The sequence below is a fragment of the Dermacentor variabilis genome, chromosome 4 (genome assembly GCF_050947875.1).
Source record: "Dermacentor variabilis isolate Ectoservices chromosome 4, ASM5094787v1, whole genome shotgun sequence".
Lineage (NCBI taxonomy): Eukaryota > Metazoa > Arthropoda > Arachnida > Ixodida > Ixodidae > Dermacentor > Dermacentor variabilis.
Window position 1 is genome coordinate 94,152,109 of NC_134571.1, and position 24,589 is coordinate 94,176,697.

Sequence of the window (24,589 nt, forward strand, 5' to 3'; positions counted from 1 at the left end):
CCTGTTATTGTGGCACCATTCGTTGGCACGATGGATCGGACCTTGATGTTTCCCAGCTGCGTTACATGTTGTAGTATGGTCAGTGCACTCGGGTTCATCACATCGATTGCCAGGATGTTTCGCCTAGTATTTATCCTAACATCCTTGATCTCATTTGGCACGGTGTTTTCTAGATACACGGAGAGTGCTTGCCTGTTGAGGACGCGCAGGTTGTCGGTAGCGTTCTGTGGCACAAACAGGATGGAGTGAGGCCATCGCTGAGGAGCTGTTTTCACAGTGTTCGAGCTGGACGCCGAAGATGAGTTGATAATTCTTCGTTTGCGGTACTGGACAAGTCGAAAGCTGTCTTCCGAGGACTCGTCACCTGATGCGCAGTACAGCTCTGTGTCCTCGCTACCACTCGACGTATTTCCTCGCTTCCTCGAACCGATGTCCGCGGGTGAACGGGAACCGGGAGGAACCTCGGGGTGTTGTACATCCATCCCCGCGATGGAGGGGGCGGTAGACCCCACAGGTGCAGTAAGAAGTCCAGAAAAATACAGAGACGGGCGAGATGTGTTCCGCAAGAGCAGCACTTCCAAAGTGATTTCAGCAGCTATTATCCTGCGCACTATGCAGAATCATCGAGATGACCTAATCTAAATCGTGGTCTTGCGAACCCAGAAGGCCCACATTAATCTGCACGCCATGTTTTGGAGCGTTAGTCAGCAGCTGCGGTTCCTGCGCCGTCGTCGTCGTGATGATCGAACCAAGAGGCGTGCGGCACACTTTCCACCGCATACACCGTTGGCAGAGCCGCGCCAGCGTAAGCGATTATTACTCCACGCGACGGCGGTTTCCAGCAAACAGCCCGGTGCTTGCCGCAGATAACCTTGTACACCATCGTCGGGAGCACCCTTCTTCTCGTTGACACGGAGGTGAGCCTGTTATGGCGTACCAGGCATCTAAGCGGCGCCTAATAGCTGGGCCATTCACACAGCGGCATACAGAGCAAGAGAGAGAGACGGAGAGAGTGGCGTACCATGCGAGCACAAGGTGAGCAAAAGAAAAGAACCGCTGGGACGGGTATGCCATATAGCGCCGCGGCTAGCTAACCTCGCGCAGGCATCGCGTCCCATCGCTGCTCTGTTATTATGCGAGTCCTTTCCCTGCTCCGTTTCTCTCTTCATGCTCGCAGTCGTCGAACAGCCAGAGTCACATCGGCTTCCTTTCTTCCTTCCTGCTCGATGCCTCCTGGCACGCCGCTTTCCTCCCGTCCTCGCGCGACCAGTAGACCGACCGCCGACAAGTAAAACATAAAATTGAAAATTGTATTTCTTCGCGACCTCCGCGGCCACCGGCAGGGAGGGACAGACGCTCGCTGAGGGCGAAGGAAAGAGGTTGGCTCGAGAGAACAGTGTCGGGAGAGGGAGGCGGGGAGAGAGAAAAAAAAAGAGGTGGGACGCAGGAGAGGCGGTCGCCATGGCAACGGCTCTCCGAACTCGGTGGAAGAGATAGAGGAGGAGGAGGAGAAGAGATCGTTGCTCCACCCGTGGCGGCGGAGCACACGTGACGCGGTGGAATTTTTCCCTCAAGGCCAGCCGTCCAACCTCGCGATCGAGGCGAGACAGTGGCCGCGGCCCTACAGGGACTCGCACGAGAGGCTGCGCAAGAGGAGGATGGAGAGCAACAGAGGGAAGAAAAAGAAAAGGAAAGCAGAAAGAGGAAGAGGCCCGCGCTGCGCGGGCACCCACGCCTAGCTGGGAAACATTGAAAGCAATGTCAAACCGGAACGAAGTAAAAAAAAAAAAAGAAACACAGGGAAGGAGACCACTGAAAAAATAACGAGAGGAAGACGAGACCGCGAAGGAAAGGCAGGAAGGGATGGCGAGGGAAAAGAAAAAGGTATACTCTCGCTTTGTTTCATGTTGCTTCCCCATTCGTTCGAAGTGGAGTCGTTCTTTCGGCGCGCTGCTCCTGTCTATCGCGCCGGCTGGCCCGCCGGCCAGCTCCCCCGCCACGCTCTCTCTGAGGATTCAGCGTCTGCCGGCCTCGCGGCTTGATGTCGTTCCTCCCCAGAGCCTTTCCCCATTGTTGATGAAAGACACTCGACCCGAGAAAACGACGGCGGAGAGACTACTTCGCGGTGTGTGTGTGTCCTCGTGTGTGTGTGTCGGTTCGGGCTGTTGCTCTTCATTTTTTTTCTTCGTGTCTCTTTTTTCCGTCTCTGTCTCAGTTACTTTAAAGCCGGAAAAAATAATGAAACAAAGCAGGTGTGACTAGGTGGTGCATCCTTTACGCCGGTTATACGGTCCAGCATGGCGGAAACAATTTGCGCTGTCACTCCATCTGCACCCTGTCGCTATATGTACGAGACTTGAAACGGTCCTTGCACAAGAAGGCTCATGTATATAGACAAAGGCCTTTTCCGACAGATTTTTTGAGATTAAGAAGCATATAATATACCGCCCGGTTTTTCTCTATAAGTAGCCAATTTCTGGAGTGCTTTGTATTTGCTCTCCCAGTAATTCTGCAATGAAGCAACATTACTGAGCTTCTGAATCGCACGCTTGCCTCTGGAATTACTTGGGCGTGTACATCGCCGTATCTTTCTATGGTTGACTTCGGTAGGATGTTTATTTATCTTTTGTTTTTTTTTGTTTTCAGATACTGAAGCCCATAATGGGGGGGCCTATCCCAAGAGTGGGGGAAAAGCATGCACATATATTGATACACTTCAAAGAAATAGGTACAAAGCATTGAAATTCAAAGCGTGCATATGAAAAGTGGTATAGAGGGAGGACGCCATAGATTTTAGGCATTTAGGGTAAATAGCTGGCAGCACCAGGCAAATCAGTACAGTGTTCCATAGTCATACGAACAAAAACTGCATATTACGCGAGGGTAACAGACCGATAAGTTTAGCTGGTTAATTTTTATGGTGGCCAGGGGCGTTGCACGTTACAGATAGATGTTAGGAGCACTGTAATGTGTGTAAAATACGGAGTGTAGGAATTTCAGAGACTCGGTGTGGCATCGGCGGGAAAGAGAAGCTAAACCAAGTACAAACAGACGAGAGGACGGTGTAAGTGCGTGTATCATAGCCACGATATATGAAAGAGATGGCTTTCTTCTGAAGAGATTCAACTTCCTTAATGTCGAAAATATTCTAAGGGTTCCATATTGTAGCATCACAATCAGGAATATGTTTTACGAGTGTTTTGCGTGTTACCAGTTTAGTTCCCTTTGGAGCTACACTTAGTCATTGGCCTTGGTAACCAAATTTTTTCAGCGCTTTGCTGCAAGGTATGTGTATTTGACCAGCATCATCTTGAACTTAAAAGGAGGCCTGTCGACTTATATTCTGGGACGGACTGTAGAAAATTAGAGTTATAGCAGTAATTTAAATAGGGGTAATGAGGAGTAAAGATTGATTGAATCTTCTGGACGTTACCAAAAAGACTACACACATTCGAGGAGTGGCTGGCTGACCCAACGCCACGTAATGTGGCGGCCTTAACGGAGAGCACCAGGGCGCTTGGGCTTGCAGTATCACAAGAAGCGGGCCCAGCCCAATCAAGAATCGACGCCACCAACGTCGCCCGTTCACCCCCGTTTCCGGCAGCCTCCCACCACCACCCTAACGCCCAGTAGCCCCGGACAGGGGGCCGGAATGAAATAAATCTCTCTCTCTCTCTCTCTCTCCAGAAGAGGTACTGTGCCAATGTCAGTCAAGCGGTATAGAACCCCTATATGTATTTAGAGTTGCATCGTACTTCTCTGCGCATACACCTCTCGTCACCATTCGTCCTTCCATGGGCATCGTGTCGTCTTCAGGCTCGCGAAGTTGCTGAGACCACGTCTCACAAAACTTATTCATGTGAAGTTCTGTTTGCAATTGGGTATAACTTGGCGAGCAGTGTAGTGCATAAACATGTACACTGCGTGTAGTTGCGCGTGCCATTGGATGAAAATAAAGACTGTCCTACGCATCACATTTATTTGTGCAGTGTTTTATTGACAGCGTCGCTTAAGTTCCGCTTCACATGGATTCCAACAGGCGCGTTGCATCCGCGCAATTGCTTTGTATAAGCCGAACAACCAGAATTTTCAACAAGACGAGGGTCGTTGCCAGATATACCCGTGTCCTGGCGTCAAGCGATTCTGCGCTTTTTAATCTTATCCCAGTGCCCGGCTTTGCGCCACACTCCCCATCTGAAGAGTGCACGAATGAATAAATTTGCATAGTCACGGGCCGATCAGGAAGTGTCCTCCTGTTAGTAACGTGACGTGCATCGTGACAAGGCTATCTTAAGGGCGCCTGGGTTAAGCGCCTTTAAATAGATACTCGTACGCTGATTGGACTCCGAGCCAAGTTCATGGCTAAGGTCAGAAAAGAAAAAAGACAAACAAAATCGGCACGACGCGGGAGCGTTAGACAAAGCCTGGGAGACAACGGGCTGGGAAGAGCGCTTAACCACAGAGAGATCGGTCAAACGAGCGCTGGTTGCCAAAGACAGTCGTTTATTATAGTATACGCCACTAGAAGCTTCTAGTATATCTAAAAAAAAACCAATGTAAGAAAAGCCCAGTTCATCAAGTACCATGGACGCGGAAGAGACAAGAAAGTGCAAACGAAATTATACTGAGAACTCAGAATTAGAAACATGGCTTAGCGCCAGGCGACGCAACGGCGACGAGGGCAGGAAGGAGGCGTGGTTCTAATTTAGGGGATGCGGTGCATCACACCGCCAGCGGAGCAGAGATAAGCGGCAACTCCTTGAATAAAGGTAGTGCCAGCCACTGCCCCGCGTCTCTCTTGGCAGAGCGGACACCCTCTTTTAATCTGGCAAAAACCACGACTACGCTTGTGTATACATATATATATATAAAGAAGCTGATCAAAATGGAGACGACGAAAACAGCAACAAAGAGTAGGAATAGCACGAAAACATGCGTCGGGCGACTGGATTCTAGAGGAGGCGCAGTGACGCGTTTGAGATTCGAGCCAGCCGCCCCGTGCCAATCAAGGCCTGGGAAATTCCAGCGCGCGACGTCAGTGGTTCCATAGGCTCATGAAAAACGCCATGTTGACGGACGCTGACGCATGGTGAGTCCACCTTCAAGGAAATAAACGAATTAAATGCCGATAAGTAACTGTATCGTCTTTGATCTGTGTCCATAAAAAGGTCATACGCTATCGGATTTTTCATAAAAGAAAATTCCAGGCAATCCTGACGCTCGACACATCTGTAGCGAAGGCGTATGACAAATAGCCCTTACGAAAGAGAGGATTCGTGAATTTCCCCCCTTCTCTGTCAACAACAAAATTATGTCAGTAAAAATAGCGACAGACGATTGTGTTTGACGCAGGTATTACTTCTCTTTCTAGCAGAGATAACAGCACAGCAGCGCTCGAGACGCAACTCTCTGAACTTCACGATTCTAAAGAACAATATATATATATATATATATATATATATATATATATATATATATATATATATATATATATATATATATATATATATATATATATATATATGAGAGGGGCAACAATCGTGGCCCTTAGCGATGAGACAAACACGTAAAAGCATACATATATGTTACTTGATATCGGCGATGAAGAAATTGCTTCGGCCTAGCAGCGCAACAGTTGGAATGTATGTATATTTTTTTCAAGCTTAGTTTGTTCTTTTCTTTATGGTTACATGCGCGCTTTGTTATTTGTATAAAGAGCCTACGAACAATCAGGCAGTGGTTATTAGTTCCGCGCTTTGCTGTTCCAGCTTCCAGCCGTCGGTGTACCTTCATCGCACTATTTTTCATAATAAGATCAGACAAAGAACAGAGAAAATTTTGCCTGAACACCGTGTTGCGTGCAACTTCAGCGACACCAAAGGAGTGCCAAGTGCATTTTTACGGTAGGTTCTTTGCTCAATTAGACACATTTAGCTAAGTGCTTGAACTTGAAGGGCTTGGCTAAAACGCAACAGCGTACACAGGTAATTTTTTGGGTGTCTGAGTTTAAAGTACCAGGAGATTGAGTTTAGCCCTGCTGAGAAACGAGAGACAATACAAGAGACCGTAACGGTAGCGCAGTGGGCTAAAGTATTTTCGCCTTATCAATGGCTGCTGGCTGGTGACATTTTTAGGCAGAGGCGCTTGCTTTCGCGATTAACACTTGACGTATAGGTAGGGGCGCGTCGTGATACATGAAAGGGACCATCACGTGAGACAATACCAGGCTATGCGCAAAGCTAGGAGCAACTACCGCATTCAAACTTCGTCTCACTCCTGTGAGTTAGCGGAGGGACATGTAACATACAAGCTAAAGTAGGCCTTCTGTTATCAACTGCATCAATAGATGAAACGCACCTTCCGCAATGTCCACGAACGGTCTCCGTTGTTATCAAAGTGATTGCGGAGTAGCAAAAGTACAACTGTATGGATGATAGGCGGCAGCGCGTACATGAGCGCTGCAGAGAAGCGGGGCCAAATCTACAAGGCTTTTCTTTCGTAAGCAGTGTTTGCCAATAGACGGCCGCTTTCCCTGTGTCCGACCTCACGACTGAGTGGCATCTGATCCAGCGTAAAAAAGTTATGAGTATAAGACCATGATTTCTTTTCGTATCATATGCTTTGATATATAGCTTTACTTGTATTTCTCACAAGTATAGAAACATCGAAATAACCAGATACCAATAAAAACAAACAAACAAACAAACAAACAAACAAACAAACAAACAAACAAACAAACAAACAAACAAACAAACAAACAAACAAACAAACAAACAAACAAACAAACAAACAAACGAACGAACGAACGAACGAACGAACGAACGAACGAACGAACGAACGAACGAACGAACGAACGAACGAACGAACGAACGAACGAACGAACGAACGAACGAACGAACGAACGAACGAACGAACGAACGAACGAACGAACGAACGAACGAACGAACGAACGAACGAACGAACGAACGAACGAACGAACGAACGAACGAACGAACGAACGAACGAACGAACGAACGAACGAACGAACGAACGAACGAACGAACGAACGAACGAACGAACGAACGAACGAACGAACGAACGAACGAACGAACGAACGAACGAACGAACGAACGAACGAACGAACGAACGAACGAACGAACGAACGAACGAACGAACGAACGAACGAACGAACGAACGAACGAACGAACGAACGAACGAACGAACGAACGAACGAACGAACGAACGAACGAACGAACGAACGAACGAACGAACGAACGAACGAACGAACGAACGAACGAACGAACGAACGAACGAACGAACGAACGAACGAACGAACGAACGAACGAACGAACGAACGAACGAACGAACGAACGAACGAACGAACGAACGAACGAACGAACGAACGAACGAACGAACGAACGAACGAACGAACGAACGAACGAACGAACGAACGAACGAACGAACGAACGAACGAACGAACGAACGAACGAACGAACGAACGAACGAACGAACGAACGAACGAACGAACGAACGAACGAACGAACGAACGAACGAACGAACGAACGAACGAACGAACGAACGAACGAACGAACGAACGAACGAACGAACGAACGAACGAACGAACGAACGAACGAACGAACGAACGAACGAACGAACGAACGAACGAACGAACGAACGAACGAACGAACGAACGAACGAACGAACGAACGAACGAACGAACGAACGAACGAACGAACGAACGAACGAACGAACGAACGAACGAACGAACGAACGAACGAACGAACGAACGAACGAACGAACGAACGAACGAACGAACGAACGAACGAACGAACGAACGAACGAACGAACGAACGAACGAACGAACGAACGAACGAACGAACGAACGAACGAACGAACGAACGAACGAACGAACGAACGAACGAACGAACGAACGAACGAACGAACGAACGAACGAACGAACGAACGAACGAACGAACGAACGAACGAACGAACGAACGAACGAACGAACGAACGAACGAACGAACGAACGAACGAACGAACGAACGAACGAACGAACGAACGAACGAACGAACGAACGAACGAACGAACGAACGAACGAACGAACGAACGAACGAACGAACGAACGAACGAACGAACGAACGAACGAACGAACGAACGAACGAACGAACGAACGAACGAACGAACGAACGAACGAACGAACGAACGAACGAACGAACGAACGAACGAACGAACGAACGAACGAACGAACGAACGAACGAACGAACGAACGAACGAACGAACGAACGAACGAACGAACGAACGAACGAACGAACGAACGAACGAACGAACGAACGAACGAACGAACGAACGAACGAACGAACGGACGGACGGACGGACGGACGGACGGACGGACGGACGGACGGAAAAGCACAACGTCGTTTTTATGAAGTATAAAGAAAAAGGTGCTTAACGAGAGAGCAGGAAAATGAGTGTTGCTTCCAAGTCACATTGCTATTTAATAAAAAAAGAAGAAAAAAAGGACGCCTAAAGTTAAAGTCAGCAACGTTATTGAAATGTCCGAAAAGTATGCCGCCACACCTGTCACGCTTAACAGACGTTGTAGCATGGGATGCTTTCTTTTTTTTTTTTTTTTTTTTTTGCTGAGCTTATCGCTCTGGCTGATGACAAACACGTTTTCCTTGCGTGAACCGAATTAGCGAAAAACGTGCTATCGGTAAAGTTCACGCAGACAAAGGAATACAGCTACTGTAGAAAGAAATAAATAATTTGTTTAACGCGGAATCACGGGCGCGAAACATTTGACCAGAGCCTCTTTCTCGACTTAATATTCTCAGTGCTGCATGACAGGTGCAGTCCTGAGACTGTAAGCAGGCATCGGCGTGGCTGTGAAGAACTCAGCGTCGGTAGCACGCAACGCAAGCGTTTCATCACCGCACTAAAGTTCTGTGCTGCGATTGTCGCAAATATCAATTCGCTGGGAGCACTCGACTGAAGCTGATCGCATTAGCACCCTGCGAGCACATAACAGATCTTATGCAACGATTTCTTGCGCGACTCCCAGAGATACGTTCCTTGTTTAGGTGACGAAAGTGCCGCTGAGAGAATTAGCAACAGCAATTTAACTGACGAGGCCGTCATTATCGACAGATGTCAATCTCTCTCGTTTTATGTCGTTCGTTCTGGGCTTCTTTCTTTTTCTTCTTCCTTTACGGGGCCCATATGAGATGATTATTTCATGTCATGTTACTACAACTTTCGAAATGTTTTCGTTCACTTTTTCTGCTAAATTGAAGTTCACGTTGGAAATGATCAAAATATTCTTGCCTAGCGAGATGCTGGCTGGTGCTGGAGTTTCTTGACACCACGGGGCTTAAGTGACGCGCTGTACGAAGAACGACAAGGACGGGCGCTACCCTCACTCTATAGTGACCGCCCTTGTCATTATTCCTTTTTCGCGTCCCTTAAGTGCTATGGTTCCAATAACTCTTTCAAACAAGCAAGCCCATAAGTCTACAATGCTATTGTTTCTCTTCATTTATTCACTGAACGTGCCCTGCTGTGTTTCAACTGTGCTTTTCTCTCTGTTGAACTCATTGGTTATATTACACCAATTCGGTTATTAAACTACGTGTTCTGTTCTGAAGCAAAAGTGTGAGAAGCATGAGGCAGCATTTAGGAAACTTTTTTAATTGTAGGAGCCCTTCGCAGGTGACTAATGCCTCTGCTAACAGTTGTAGCAATTATAATTTGCTGCATTTCCTTTAAGCGAATTTCCTCGTAGAGTGAACAACCTTGCGCAACCGAGCTCCAGCCCTGACGCACTGAATTGCTAACATTTAGGAATATGGTCGTTGCCAGAGGTTGCAACTTTGAACCTTCTTTCGCTGTCGTATACGGAAACAAGCATGATCTTGTTCAAAGGTCCTCAAAAAAACATTGTTTCTGTTCATGTCAAAGACAGTCGGTGCCAAACGCGGACGCGCCAAATATGGCATCAAGCTGCACATTTACCCAGCTTGACCAAGCAGTCTTGAATCCAGGCTACCTATCGCTAGTACACGGGACCAACATATATCATTGCACCGTTTTACTGGGTGGAGGCACGAACTACGCGGACAATCAGGTTTCCCTGCGGAAGAATGAAACTTTTGAAGAGAGCACTGCGAAGTGCAATGGAATAGAATGGGACGCGCACTTCTGAAATGAATTCAATGTACTCATAATATGCCAAATTAGCGGATGCAGGCCACCTGTTCAAGCTCAGTGCGCTCATATTGTATTGACCGGGCACGTCTAGACGTGTGACATGACAGGTGGTGTTATAATATTGACCTGTTCGACTGTGGACCCCATTCAGTCATCGATTCATTTATCTTACTTCGAGAAGCCCCACTTCTACTGCTTAAAACAATAGATGTGTCATTGCTATTCGCGCAGAATGTTGAAAAACAAAATGCAATTTGGAATTATTATAAGTTTAAACCTAAGCTGCTAGTAGTTTCTGTTTATCTTCTCCAGAAACAAGTACCCTGCTTATAGACTGCTGAGCCAAGACTGCATCGCGTCCTCGTGCATGTGTTTGGGACTCTGCATGCGCGTGTATAGGCAGGGCCTCAGTGTGGCGCAATTTGACCTCAAATTTAATTTCTATATGTTCATGTGTTTATAAGACCGTATATAGTAAATTTTAACCCTGTGACGTTATGTTTTCTTTTCTTACGATGTATTTTTAAAATTATATTATTATTTCTGCGTGAAAAAGAGTAGCCGTCGCGATTATATGGCGGTTTTATTAAAATCGCCAAAAAAAGGACCAGTCGCAACCGCGGGTACGGTGAAGTTACGTGCTCACAAAGAACGTCACATACCGTGTCATATACTCTTTGGCATCATTGTCCATAAGAAAAATGTGTGTTTCACCGTCTACGTTCGTCGCAGCGGAAACTTACCCTTCTGCTAACAACGCCACACGACCTGAATTTTTTTATTTTTTCTTCTGCCCATCTTCTTCTAGGGCCTTTTCTCTCCTTCGTCCCATTCCCTGCAGAGTAGCATGTAGGCGACACACACTTGCTAACCACTCTGCATCTTCAATAAATAACTTTTTTCTCCTCCTCTCTCTCTCTCTCTACCGGCAGGTCATTTAACACTTTTTCATTCTTTTTTTCTCGTGAAAAGCAACAAAATGTAATTTTCAACATGACCCATAAACCAAACTAGAATATATATATATATATATATATATATATATATATATATATATATATAAGAAAACCCTTTACGGACATCGAGGCGAATATGATAATGATGGGAAAATGAAATTGGTGATTACATAACCACGTTTCCGTAGAATGACATAAAAAGCAGCATTACCCCTAAAGAAGCCAGATTAAGTTACTGATTCATAAAAGAACAAAATCAAGGAGGAGGCTGGCAGATGGTGTAGCACATCGTGTTATGAAAGTTATAAAAAGTTATATACATGAAAGTGGTATAACAGGGACAATGTGTCTCCGAAAGGGTGGCTTTTCTAAGGCACTTTATCCCTGTTAATAAGTTTCAAAAAGTAGAATGGTTTCGTGTTATACTTTGGGTTGATTTACCCATTTAAAGCTATCCAAGTACCAAATATTTAATGGCGGGAATCACATTATAACCATGTAACATTCTAATACAAAGACTAATACAAAGAGGATAGTGTCAGCAAGTACAGGTTGATGGCGCAGTCACTCGGTTCGAAGCACATAAGCTTTAGCCAAATCGTGAACGGTTATATTACATTATGAAAGTTCTTGTTGGTACACTGAAGTAATTCATACGCCAACAATATCCCCTCATGAAAGGGATCTGAACTTCCATTAGTTGGGTAAGTTTACAGAGTATCAGCTTTTTCGGTTATCTAAGCATGGCACATGTTAGCTTTTGCAAAGGAATCAACAGACTTTCGAAATATGCTGCCATTGAGCAAACTATAAGTTTTGGGAATATCGGTGAAACTGCACGATGAAAAAAAAAAAAGAATGTGCAGCACTCCATGCGCAGGACACGATGCGCCTTGTCTTGCATTAATGGCAAGTCAACGAACGTAGCCGAACAATTATTGCTGCTGACGAGCTCAGAAATAGTGCCGTAGTAGAATACCTGTGCTTATGATCACTTTATAAATCGCCGCTTCGTTTATATGCGACATTAGAAGATACCGAACGACAACCAAGAAAAGTCGCTTTGCATAAGCTCTGACATGTCGCAGTGAACTCAGCCCTTGAAATTACTTTCGATTCGGGCACACAGTGGTAGAGAAAAGGCCCGCCACGGGGCATCATTGCTAATGCGAAACCAGTCCCGCATAACTCGACATGCAGTATTATTGCGCTGTCATCCCGCGTAGTTTAATATAGCGACAATATATGTTTCAATTTAACGGCCATGTAGCACGCACGAACACTGGTTTTTGGGACTGCTTTCCCTCACTCAAGCTAGAAGCATAGCAGAAGCGTGATCGATGAAACAGTTGGGGGTGGAACAGTGTTATAATTTTGAGCAGAAGTAGCTAATTGAAATAGAAATAAAATAGCTACTGCGATAACCATGTAGCCAGACGGAGTATATAGCAAAATGAAAGACGTCATGCAGCGTCAAAACAACATCTATTTATCGGGAGCGTACGGCAAGAACAAACGCACCCTATCACTGGACGACAGTTGCAATCAATTTCTAGTTTATATAGGCACCAGTCGATCTCTTGTGATCACCAGATACGCGTTGAACTATGCACGGGTTGTCTCTTTAGATTGCCGTGGTACTCAACGACATCGCAGTGATGAGCTTGTTTTTCATATCAGCACACTGTTGGACTGTAAAGCAAGACACACTGTAAATGATGGCATAGAAAGAAATTAAGCCTTTTAGAATGATCATATGAATCGCGCAGGTCAACAAGACAAGCCAAAAATAATAGTAAAGGAAGAAAAAGAAAAAAGAAAGACTGCATCATACTGAAATTCCCTCCACACAAAACGAAAAAAAAATATGACGCGCGCTTTCTTGAAAATCGAAAAGGGGGTTACCTTATCATGGTTAACATATGTCGAATAAGCTGTCGATCAACTGACCTTTTAATGGATGCACTGTGACAATGAAATACACGCGAGGGAAGTTGGGCGTCTGACTACAATAATAGTGAGGGAATGACAAGGCAGCTATCACTCCCGTTGGAAAGCTGATAGACAATCCAAGAACAGCATACTGAAGAAGAAAATCCAGGTCATCATTAAATGACATAAGTACCCGAAAAATGAGTGGGGAAGCGGAAATTTACCGTAAACTCTAGAGAAATAAAGTAACCTGGTACAAACTGATACGTAAAAGTGCCGGAAGAATAAATTAAAGACAGTAACTGTGTCCTAATGATAAATAAAAAAACACACCTATGCAATAGTTCATGCTGTCTCATGCATTACGTGCTTCTAGGTCACGTGTAAAATTCCAGATAACGTAGCGCTAGCATCAGGAAGAACAACAAGAAATAATGTGTTGTTCGGTTTTGAAATGTGAGCTGCTTTGCTGGAGCGCGCATATGGGAGACAAAGTTGAAGCTCACCGTTGGCATCTCAACAAAATTAACGTTACAAAATTACAGCGAAAGACCACGCACAATTGAAAGCTAAGTGAATGGTAACAGGCGCTAACGCTAAGATGGTGCCTTCGCTAAACTACTTTAAACTGGACTTGGTAACCTGAATGCCTGCGCCTATTGGCGCTAACGAAATTAAATTCAAGAAAAGTTAAGCAGCCAAAACGACCGCGCGCGGCATGATCACGTGGCTCAATGAAAAGCGCGCGGATATCGGAGGGGTGTATGACTCTCACCGTGGGGACATTCGCAGACAAGATGTAGACGCTGCTGCTGGCCGACACACTTCTCGGGAACTGCTGCTTGTGGGGCTTGAGCTGTGACGGCAGGTTGACTTTCTTTGCCATGGTGGTGGTGGCGGTGCTGAGAGCACGAAGTACTTCGTACCAGGGGTGACGAGCAGCTCTGAGAGGACTTCAGCAGTCGTTGACGCTTGACAATGGCCCGCTGTGACGTTACTCAGTTGAAGAAGCAACGCTCAAAGTGCGTGGTGGCGCGAAACAAAGAAAAAAAAAACAACCTCGTAGGGGCCGGGAATACGAGACAACGACAGCAAGGACAACTGGCGACCACGAATGCTGGCGAATGCGTAAAACGTCGGTGTACGTCACCCTTTACAAACGAAACGAATTGAGATCCGCGAAAGTATATCTCCGAAGCGATAAACGCAGACACAGCTGTCGTACGAGTATTACCTTGCACTCACTTCACAAAACGATAATCCATCACAAAAAGCGTCCCTCAAGATAACGAGTGAACGATCGAAAAGAGATGCTATTAAGATATGACAAAACGACGTGACTTCACGTCCGTCGTTTTTCTTCAGATGAATGGAAGACCCGCACGAACGAAGAAGGTCCAGCCTTCGACGAGTTACTAACGCCCCATAAAATTCAGCTTACGAGCAATGTTAAGGAAATAACTCTGCCAGCAGATGTATATCGACGATGTCGGAGGTAAGACACGTGGCGAAATGAGTGTGACACACAACAAACGCGCGGATGACGAAGGTACAGTAGATTCGACCCTGATGACACCGATCACTGGTGAGAAGTTGATGCTGCTACTACCTATACAAGAACGTCGACGACGACGGAGCTTTTAGCCGAGCATCAACTTAGATGCGACGCCAGGTGGATGGGCATTAGGGCGACCTCACTCTTGCGTAACATCTCGAGAGTCGGGTTCCGCGCGGGCGTACCTATTACGACGACGCGCTGCGCTAACCTGCCGACCAAGCCCTAGGCGGTATTCCCGGATGGAGAAGCGCCGCTTCGAAACAAGCCTGACGGAGCTCGAAGGCTAGCCAGCTAGCCGAGGCTACTTAAACAGGTGGCAGCGAGCGGTCTTTGACGGCATCTAGATGCCGGGAGGCCATCACGGCTGCACGCATTGTCCACGAGAGACAGATAGGCAGCACGGCTAGGCGACGAGTCCTTCTCTGCGACGGCTGCCTTCGACGATTGGCTCAACTACGAGAAAGACCGCCGCTTTGCTTGCACACCCAGTGCAGCAAAAGCCACCACACCGGTGCGGTTGACGGTCGCGCGGAGTTGAGGATGACGAAGACGACGAGAAGCTGGGGAACACAGTGAAGCAGTTGTTCTTTCGGTGTATACACGGACTCGGCTACCGGCAGCACTGAGAGCTGCTCCCGCGTGGCGGCGCAGGCGTCGAGCCAGAGCTGAGCTCCGTCGCGCCAGCGAGACCCAAGCGGCGCTGGCATCGAGGCGCCCCTTCACTTTCTCTCAGCCTCTCCGATCCTCATCGGACGCGGCTTTATTTTTTCTTTTTTTGTGTGTGTTCCTCTCGCGCATCACATGCTTGGCGCCACGCGTCCTCTCCCGCTCGCCCTGCGACGCTCTGTTTTCCCCCAACCCTATAACCTCTCTTCTTCTCACTCTAAGAAATTCGACGAGCAGCGGCTGAAATGGTCGAGGGAGAACCCACGTACAAGATAAAGAAACCCGAAGGAAAGTGCGCTGATGTAGCCGAGGGGAAACGTTGAGTTCTCGTGGTTCGGAATGGATGTTAGAAAGCTGCTCGCACGGAGGGAGAACAGAGAGAGAGAGAGAGAGGGAGAGAGAGAGGAGAGGGTGAAAGAGAGTGAGAAAGAAAGTAACGGCGGGAGAGGAGCGAGGGCGTGAGTATGCCGACCGCAGTGGAACGCGGGACGCATGTAAGGCATGAGCCCAACGGAGGAGAGGCGTCGTCATCGCAGGTGTGATCGTGGCCCGATTTCAATTTGCGTCCTCGCTGTGGGGAGCGAAGGAAAAATAAAACAAACGTGCAGCAGAATCGACGCGGGCAGCAAGCGTGTCCAGAAACACAAGCGGAATTGGTGGTCGTAGATATCCGTTAGTGAGACGTCTGAAGACGAATATGAGCATACAAAGGATACTCGTACATGGTATTTAGGAAGGTGCACAGTAGCGGAGCGTGATTTCAGAACTCCTACACATTGCCGAAAGAAACGAATTCAAGGATCTATACTTGGTCTTAAGTGCCATGCAGTTATTAATGACACAGAATTTTTAACACACATGCAGGACGGATCATACCCGCAGTCATGCGTCACCTGGTGTACTTCTGTATTTTGTGTTTTTATAGCGTAAGAAAAACAAAAAACGAATGCCTTGTGTCTCTGCCTGTGTTATGTAATCACAGAACGTGCAAACTGGGTAATAAAGACTAGGAAATTCCAACCAATTGCGGGGCTCATGTTCTGAGGCTTTATGAGTGTCAATAGTTTTACTTTCTGTCCATGAAACACTGTGTCAAAGCGAATTATATTTAGACTTTAACGTCTCTCTTCGCTCTTTGTATATCTTGCATACGTACAGACAGTGATGACTATAAGAGGCAACACACTGTTCAAGGAGTTCGCAAGTAACGGATAGTTTTTAACACGTGGATAATTAGTCGTACTTGGTCATTATGATTAAGGAATGAATACAATCTTAATGTTTAAATGTGACGGAGGTCAAGGATTTTTTGTTGCGGAAAGGATACGAGGCAAGCAATGGGCTAAACAAATTTTGCTGGTCTCTGTGACTGCAAATTCTGGAGAGAGAATAAAACTTCACAGCATACTTACAAGACGTCTCCTGGGGAGCGAAAACCGCATCAATTGAAGGGGTTAAAATTGAATTGAATTGAACAGGTTAAAAGACAGGTGCGCAGCGTGCGTAACATATTCTTGGCTTGGAGTAGAAAATTGCTGAAACTTTATCTTTTCCTAAAGAATGAAGAGCAACGCTTGCATTTTCAGTCACATGTCCTGCCTACAATGAGCGGTTTAGTATTGAGTTAGACAAATCGGTCTTTGGAGCTTTCATTATCATTTATAGACGCTTTTAGACGCAGCAAATGTCGGGCTGACAGCCCCATCTGCACGAGTAACTGCCTGGCTCACACCTGACTCCACCCACGAAAGCTCACATACTCCCCTGTGCCTACGGCTACCTCTGCTTGGTCGCAAGTAGTATCAGCCTTAGGGCTCAATATGAGAGTACGATGGCATTAAATTATGGAGTAAATGACGGAATTACTCTCACGAAGGAACTGCAGGCCTTCCCTAATTCGTTCTACGAGTGTGTCGCTTCTGTAAGTGCGAAGCCAAAGTCCATCGTATTACGATTTTTGTTTTCTTTCCACCAAGTAGAAAAAGAAAGGAGAGAAAGCACTAAACGGGATTGCTCGCTTCGACGAGGCCGTCAAATAGCTCACAAACGTCAAAGACGTCGCATTACGAGCAGCGAAGAGCTGCGATAGCGCAGGAAAACGGAGCACACGACAAAACACTGCGCTTCAAATCTCGCACCATCCGACGGTCTCGGGCGACGTGCTCTGCAGACGGGATTTGTTTACGGACCTTAGGAGCAACGCTGCGTATGGGCTGCAACCACTCCCCCCCTCCCCCTCCCCCCCCCCCACAACCCCCTTCCCTACACTCCTTCATGCGAGCCTGCGCCACTCAGATATAGCGGGAATTGAGTGAGCTTTCCTCTCTCGTCTGCTTCTGCAGCTTCCGTGCGGACTGTTCGAGTTGTTGTTAAATATAAGGCAAGGTAAACAGAAAGAGGAAAGTAAAAGAGTGGTACAAAACTAATATTCCAGAGTCCTGATTTTTCTTCTCCGAGCAAACGTCGAATGAGAAGGAGCGTACATCGAGGATGAAGGCAAGGTTCCAGTTTGGTGGCGTAGAACTTGGGTGCAATCGCGCGCAACCTTCGACGACACGATGTGGCTTGTGCTCACTACATCTCTCTGGGTGGGATGTAATAGCTCGAGATACCAGGGGAACACCAGGGAGATCCCGTTAATGATATTTTAATACAAGAGGTCAGGCTAGAATAAGCGCTCCGATGCATCCGATCTTTATATAATGCGGAACAATTTATTATTCGTCGCATTGATGGAGGCAACTGAGACTTCATAAGACAACCACCTGGTATGTCGTTACCCGTAAATCAAGAAAAAAAAAAAAAGAAAGCCGCACATGACAGTTTTGTGTTTCAGCTTCCTTGTAGGATGAGAAAGTGCGTGGGCGGCGAGAGATAATAAGATATATTGCGAACTCTGGCAACGACGGAAAAAGGTAACAGCAGACTTGTGAAGAGGCCGTCCCTTTAGAATGACCGTCTATGGCGCTTGCACTGCAAGAAGTACTATTGCTACCAGTACAATTAATCTTTAAAATTCTTATTTTTCTTCCTATTATTATTATTATTATTATTATTATTATTATTATTATTATTATTATTATTATTATTAGTAGTAGTAGTAGTAGTAGTAGTAGTAGTAGTAGTAGTAGTAGTAGTAGTCACATTGCGCACAACACTCATCGCCTTACGCAAGCGAATGGTTATAAACAACAACAACAACAACAACATATATTTATCCTGGCGTAGAGAGAGAGGCGTGGCACTGTAGCGAGAGCTAGCAGCGTTCTGCCGGCACGTTCAAAGAGACTGACAACCCGCGCGATCACTCAGAAGACGAGCAGTGGTCGTAATTTGTAAGGATCAGTTTTATTTTTCATTGTTATCATTCGTCGCACTGAGCGCTGGATCTTGGCGATAACTGCGGCGCAGTTCTACAGAAGGAGGACGAATATATATATATATATATATATATATATATATATATATATATATATATATATATATATATATATATATATATATATATATATATATATATATATATATATATATATATATATATGTAAAGGATAGTGGGTCGCTGTCAAATACGGTGCCTCAGTCACACATTTGCACCAAATTACCACGGCTGCGGGTTACCACATGGATTTGTGCATCATAAGACACGTACTCCTTCGACCGAAGCCCAATGTGCATTGCGGAGAAAAAAATGGTGGTAACCGTAGACGTTGACAGAGTGCGAGGCGGCAGTGGCAGCATTCCTGCTTAGCGCCGACGTGTCAGTACGGCGCCAAGCGGACATGGATGTTCCACGTCCCCCACCAAGGTCTGTGAGTGGTGGCGCTGGCTAACACTCCCAGGGTTCTACTAGGAGACATAAATACCCAAGAAAGTGGCTGGGGAGACGGCACCGCGGCAGCTCAATTGGTAGAGCATCGCACGCAAAATGCGAAGGTTGTGGGATTATTCCCCACCTGCGGTAAGTTATTTTTTGACCCACTTTCACCTACATTAATTTATCGTTTCTTTATTTCATTTATTAAGCACAAGTAATTTCAACTATGTTGTCCTAGGTGTCAGTGTTTGTTGGCTTCTCTAAATATCTATTAGGTTATTTTAACCTGTTTCGTTAGGACGATGTTTGACTCTATAGGATTTAAAAGAAATAACTGATTATACTACGCCTCATAGAGAGTACATATCAGTATCAAGCTATAAATGCTAAAAATCGTTTAGTTTGTTGCTTGTAAAGCGCTCTTTGTTGCAAGTAGATGCTTTATGCAGAAAAGCCTGATGTACAGTATACGAAGGGACTGCCGAATTGCCGCGACCTAATCATCCAATCAACTAGGGCCGTTGGTCCAAAGAAGTGTGAAATCAAATGTGCTGAGAGTGGTGTAGAGAAAAATACGGGTGATGATGAGCCGGTTGCGAAGGCGTGAGAGTAGGGATGCGGTGTAATAACGGAAGGCGGAGAGGGGGGGTGGGGGGGGGGGTGGAGGAAACGCGTGTCCATCTGTGCGTTCGGGTGAGAGCACACGTATTGCCGGGAGTCAGAGTTTTCATTTTTCATTTGCTCAAAATTTGGCGTGCTTTCTTGATTTGATTTCCATCCTCAAATTGATTGTTCCTCTTTGTTTTTTGCGCTGAATGTTATTTTCTAGGTAAATTTTGACCGGGTTATTTCGGTGGGTGATTTTTAGTATCGAGCACATCTTGCAAGCTAACATGGGGCTTTCCTTTGCCACTTTCGCCTGTTCCCGCGTTTGGTGATCTGTGGTTGGCGATCGGTCGTCGGTGGCGGTTTGCCTTTCGCCGTCGATGCAAAGGCGCCGACGCAAAGGGTGCGTGCTTACGCGCAACCGAGTTTCGAAGCGCGTTCTTTACCGAATACTGTCTAGCTCTTTGAGACTCATGTGATGTCGCGCCACAGCTTTGGCGCCTCTGCAGCTTTAATAGATGTGAGGGAGCTCCCCCCCCCTCTCTCTCTCTCTCTCTCTCTCTCTCTCTCTCTCTCTCTCTCTCGACAATATGTACATGCAACAAGGACACATGTGCATTCACGTGAACACAAACTAAGTTGTCGTAGGTGAAAAAAATAAATAAACAGAAATGGCTGCCATGTAAAGGAGTTTTTGCGAAGGGAATTTAGCAATGACATCTGTACGGCAGTCGCACAATTCGTGTATCGCAGAATCTGACTATTCGCGTCTGTTTAAACAAATACCAACCAATGCTTAGGAAACTACATGCAGTTTTCTGTACCCTATCATTTGTAAAGTTTACTATACCTTGATGGTGCCATGATCAAGGTTTGTTATTCTCTCAGTAGCCCCGAAACCCGTGCGGTTTGGGAACCTTTCTTGATTTCGCTGTTCATTGCTGACAAATATTGTCTTCAAAACTAAGGTGGGAAGCGAAATGCAGAACACATAGTGGGTGCACAAGGTGACTCACGGGGTTCGCGCAGCTCCCTACGACGATGAGAAGCATTGGAATGTGTATTTTCGCACCGTATAGATACAAAGTGATAAATATTCACATCCAATCAAGTATAAATGAGGTTATATTACAATACGACGCACACAATTAGCACGAATTTATAAGCACGCTGTCGGTATTACTGGTTCACGTATTTGCCATTTGATAAGGAGACAGCGATTGTTTCTCAACACATTTATATTGATCCTCACTATGAATGGATAAACATTTATTAATTTCAAATCGCAGTCATTACATTCGAGAACTGCCCAATCCCTCCCCCCCCTCCCTAATAGAAAAGAAAAAAGAAAGAGAAGAAAAGAGTCCTTTGTCGCTTATAGGTCTGATTGTTTTTGTTATCTTGTATTGACAAGTCTAACAAAATATGCGATGACACCTAAGCACTTCTGAGGTGTCAATGCGAAAGCATTAGCGTCCAATTGAACGGCGCTGAGCGGTCCTTCGGGTACCGCTTTTACCACAGCGGTACGTGTTGCCCGAGCCAGCAGCAGCAGCCTGTGGTGCCAACGCAGTCTGCCACCGACGCCGCGATGCGTTGCGGCGACGCCCTCTCCCCTCGAGCAACACCTGACGCGCTAGCGCCGCAGCAAGTCATCCATTTCGCCCGCTTTGCCTACGCCTCCTAAATAGGACAAGGCCTGCGCAGTTCCATCGATGGCGCCATGCTACCTTGCCCGACTGCCATGGAATCTAATGGGGGATGCTCCCGAGTAAGCCGCGGTGATTTTGACGTCACCGCTTTCATCAAGGCGGGCTTGACATTGGAAATTTCGGTTCAAGCAGCATAATGTCATAAAGGAGAGTACACAGGCCTGCTATCTAGGAGGCGTTGGCTCTGCTCCATGTAGGAGCGCTCGTGCCGAGAGCAAGAGCGAAGGTGCCTTGCCGTCGCGGCAGTGCCCTCTCCTCTCACGCAACACCTGGTGCGCTAGCACTTCAGCAGGTGTTCCCTTTCGCCCGCTATGCTCCGTCGAAGCGCGCTCCAGACGTGGCATCGCAGCGAATGGAAATACGAGTTTAGGAGTCATTTCGTTGCTACAGATGACAGACGTCGGCTTTTTCGCTCAATGGGCCAATTCTCGCTTTCGCATCAATAGTTCCCAGCGCCCTTGGTCGTCGTGGCTCATTCTATAATCGCCAGTGGCAAAGCTTCTATATACTGATGGCGTCACAATATGATGTATAAAGAAGGAAACCGTCAGTGCAGCGCTGTACATGTATGCTGCTAACTGTGTAGTTCCCATTGATTTTGTGGACTATAAATGGCGCCTGAGTTTTTGGCAGTAGCATTGGTAATGAACCCTTTTGTGTTCTCACCAACTTGGACTGGGTGGCAATCACAGTGAGATATTTCGGAATGCATGTATAGTCATGCAAAGGTAGCCAACATCGCTCTTAAGAAGAAGCTTTAGGAACGCAGCTCTTACATAAAACCATTTGAACGGATAAATAGTTTTCCTCAGCAACCACTGCACCGATTTGTATCATGCTTGTTGCACTTGAAATAAAATGTCGGAATCTGGGAACCATAACAAGCAGAATTTCAATTTACGCCAGAAACGGCTTTAAAAAATTCTCAATAATTACAAAATTTCAAAAGCCTCAAGTATCAAGTTTACAGTTGTGTACTTCAGCAATAGAAGTGATACCCTAATGCTATAAAGGGCAGCTAATAATATATATAAAGTAGGAAGAATTGATGTATTATACACCGCTCTCCATTAAGTCACTAATTTGTGAGTAAGACTTTGAAATATCCTCGTAAACATTGTAACAGTTTCCCATAAGTTATAAATTCCTATATCACATTTGTCCGCTTAAGTGCTAAGAGATGCAGTTCACAGAACTACAATATCTGTTTTTGGCGCAGGGTTACGTATTTGTAAACTTTCTGCTTCTATTTTGCTTAAAGCTTGCCAATTTAACAGTAATTTTTGTGAGAAATTTAAATCATAAATCAAAGTTCTGCGTCACAGAAATGTAAGAACATAACTTTCTCTCTCAAGTGAAACAAACCTAATTCAAAGCGGTCGCAGTGGTTGTCTAAAAAATACGTTTCTTTTGCGTTTTACATCTATTTGAATAGAGAAATCGCTAGTTGGCCCTGACGACGTGCCCCTCTGCGTGATATCTTTGTGTTGTCGGCTATTCCTTATTGATTGCGTGAGTAGGAACATCAACGAGTACATAGCGTGCGAAAATTGTGGTGAGTGTATGTGAGGGAGTGCTTGTTTATATTGCCGGCCTATGTAATGTAAATGCTAAAATGACGTTGACAGATTTACTCCTTTGAATAGGAGAATTTTGTCGTGAACGGTAACATTTTGCTGTATGGTTCTTTTCCTTAATTGTGGAGTAATAAATAGAAGAGTATCCCCAAGTCATTGTCAGCTGAATACCTGACTTAGAAAAGGTAGTCTTCGATCTTATACCACGCTGTATGGTATCAAAACATGAACTACTGCCTTTTGTTTCAGATAAAATGGTATTGGACTTGGTATGCACAAATCGCATCAAAGTAAAAAAAATAATAATGACCAAGAACGTCTGTGATTTGATACCGTGCCTTGTGGCAACGAACCAAAATCTTTTTCTTTTTCTTCTAAGCGACAACACACCTGTTGTCCAGCATGTCGGTCGCCATTTACTAAAAATCTCGCAATGTAACTTATACAAATGAAAGCAGAATAATGAAAAAAAGGAAAACTAATGCCAGTGTTTCTTGTTCTAATTTTAGGTATGGTATCAGGCGCACTCTTTCGCGGTGTTCCCGACCGCTTGCAATTAGATGACGTAGGAAAAGAATGAGTTCACTAGTCGTACTTTGCGATACTGACAACAAAGTTCAGAAAGTGTCTAGATTTATTTTGTGTCGCTGGAACAAAAAAAAAAGCGAGTTTATCTTGTGAGCGGAAAACAGCGGATAATTACGGGTAGACATGAGGAAATCTCACTTTTTTACTGAGGCTTCGCCTTCCACGGAGAATGTGGTGCGGTGAAGCTCCGCTACATGCGAGGGGCAGTCGAAATAATGGTCCATCTTTCATAACAAAATGATCTTGCTAACAGTCCTGCATCATAAGGGGCGTTTTCTGCCCATTGTAAAATCAATATCTGCGCATGCGCAAACAAAAATGGTAGACTATTGCTACCTGTTTTGAATACGACGCAACTGTGCGATAACTATTGCTCCGCAGGATGGAAATAATGAAAGCTGCGAGTAACTTCCAGGTCGAACTAATGGCTGAAGTAGAAAGTTTATGTAATCAGTGCGGAGGACGGTGAATAAAGAAACAACATTGTTCGCGTTAATGAGAAACTTGCGAAATAAGGAGAGCCGATGAACGTCCGTTTGTGTTGGTGCGCGAAAAATAAATAACAAAGGTGAGATACATTAATGACGTTCTTCCGTATTCCTTCCTTATCGCGTTTTAAGTGCTTTACCCAACATGTTCCCGCTCGTTACTATGATCGAAATGCGACAATTACGCCACACTCAATTTTCTCGAGCAGTCGAAACGATCTCGCCGCCGAGCTACAAGAACAACCCGAAGCGGTTTCCTCAGAAAACGTGTGTGCTTTTTTTTTGTGGGCTTTTCGCTTGTTTTATTTTCCGATAATCGCAATATCGGGTCACAGGCTCCGTCATGCCAAAGCTGCAGTAGCCATATCGGCACGGCGATGACCACTTCTGCGCAGGATCATTTCGAACGACCGATTGCTACGGTGTAATAGTGTTCGGGTAGGCGGGTCAGCAGTAATCAGGGAAAAGGAAAAGGAAATAAGAAGTAGGTTTATACTATTTAAA

General features: G+C 45.7%; 1 protein-coding gene across 2 annotated transcripts in view; it reads right to left on the minus strand.

The window, feature by feature from the left end:
* LOC142579523 (sodium- and chloride-dependent glycine transporter 1-like) overlaps positions 1-24,589 on the minus strand; it is a 197,074-nt gene that overhangs the window by 122,804 nt on the left and 49,681 nt on the right. Inside the window, exon 1 of one of the 2 annotated variants that reach the window (XM_075689829.1) lies at positions 13,849-15,278. The exons of the other annotated variant lie outside the window; for it this stretch is intronic. Coding sequence (XP_075545944.1) covers positions 13,849-13,959 — 111 coding nt within the window. The 5' untranslated portion in view covers positions 13,960-15,278. Of the gene's footprint in view, positions 1-13,848; positions 15,279-24,589 lie in introns of those variants that run through there. 2 annotated transcript variants of the gene reach the window in all.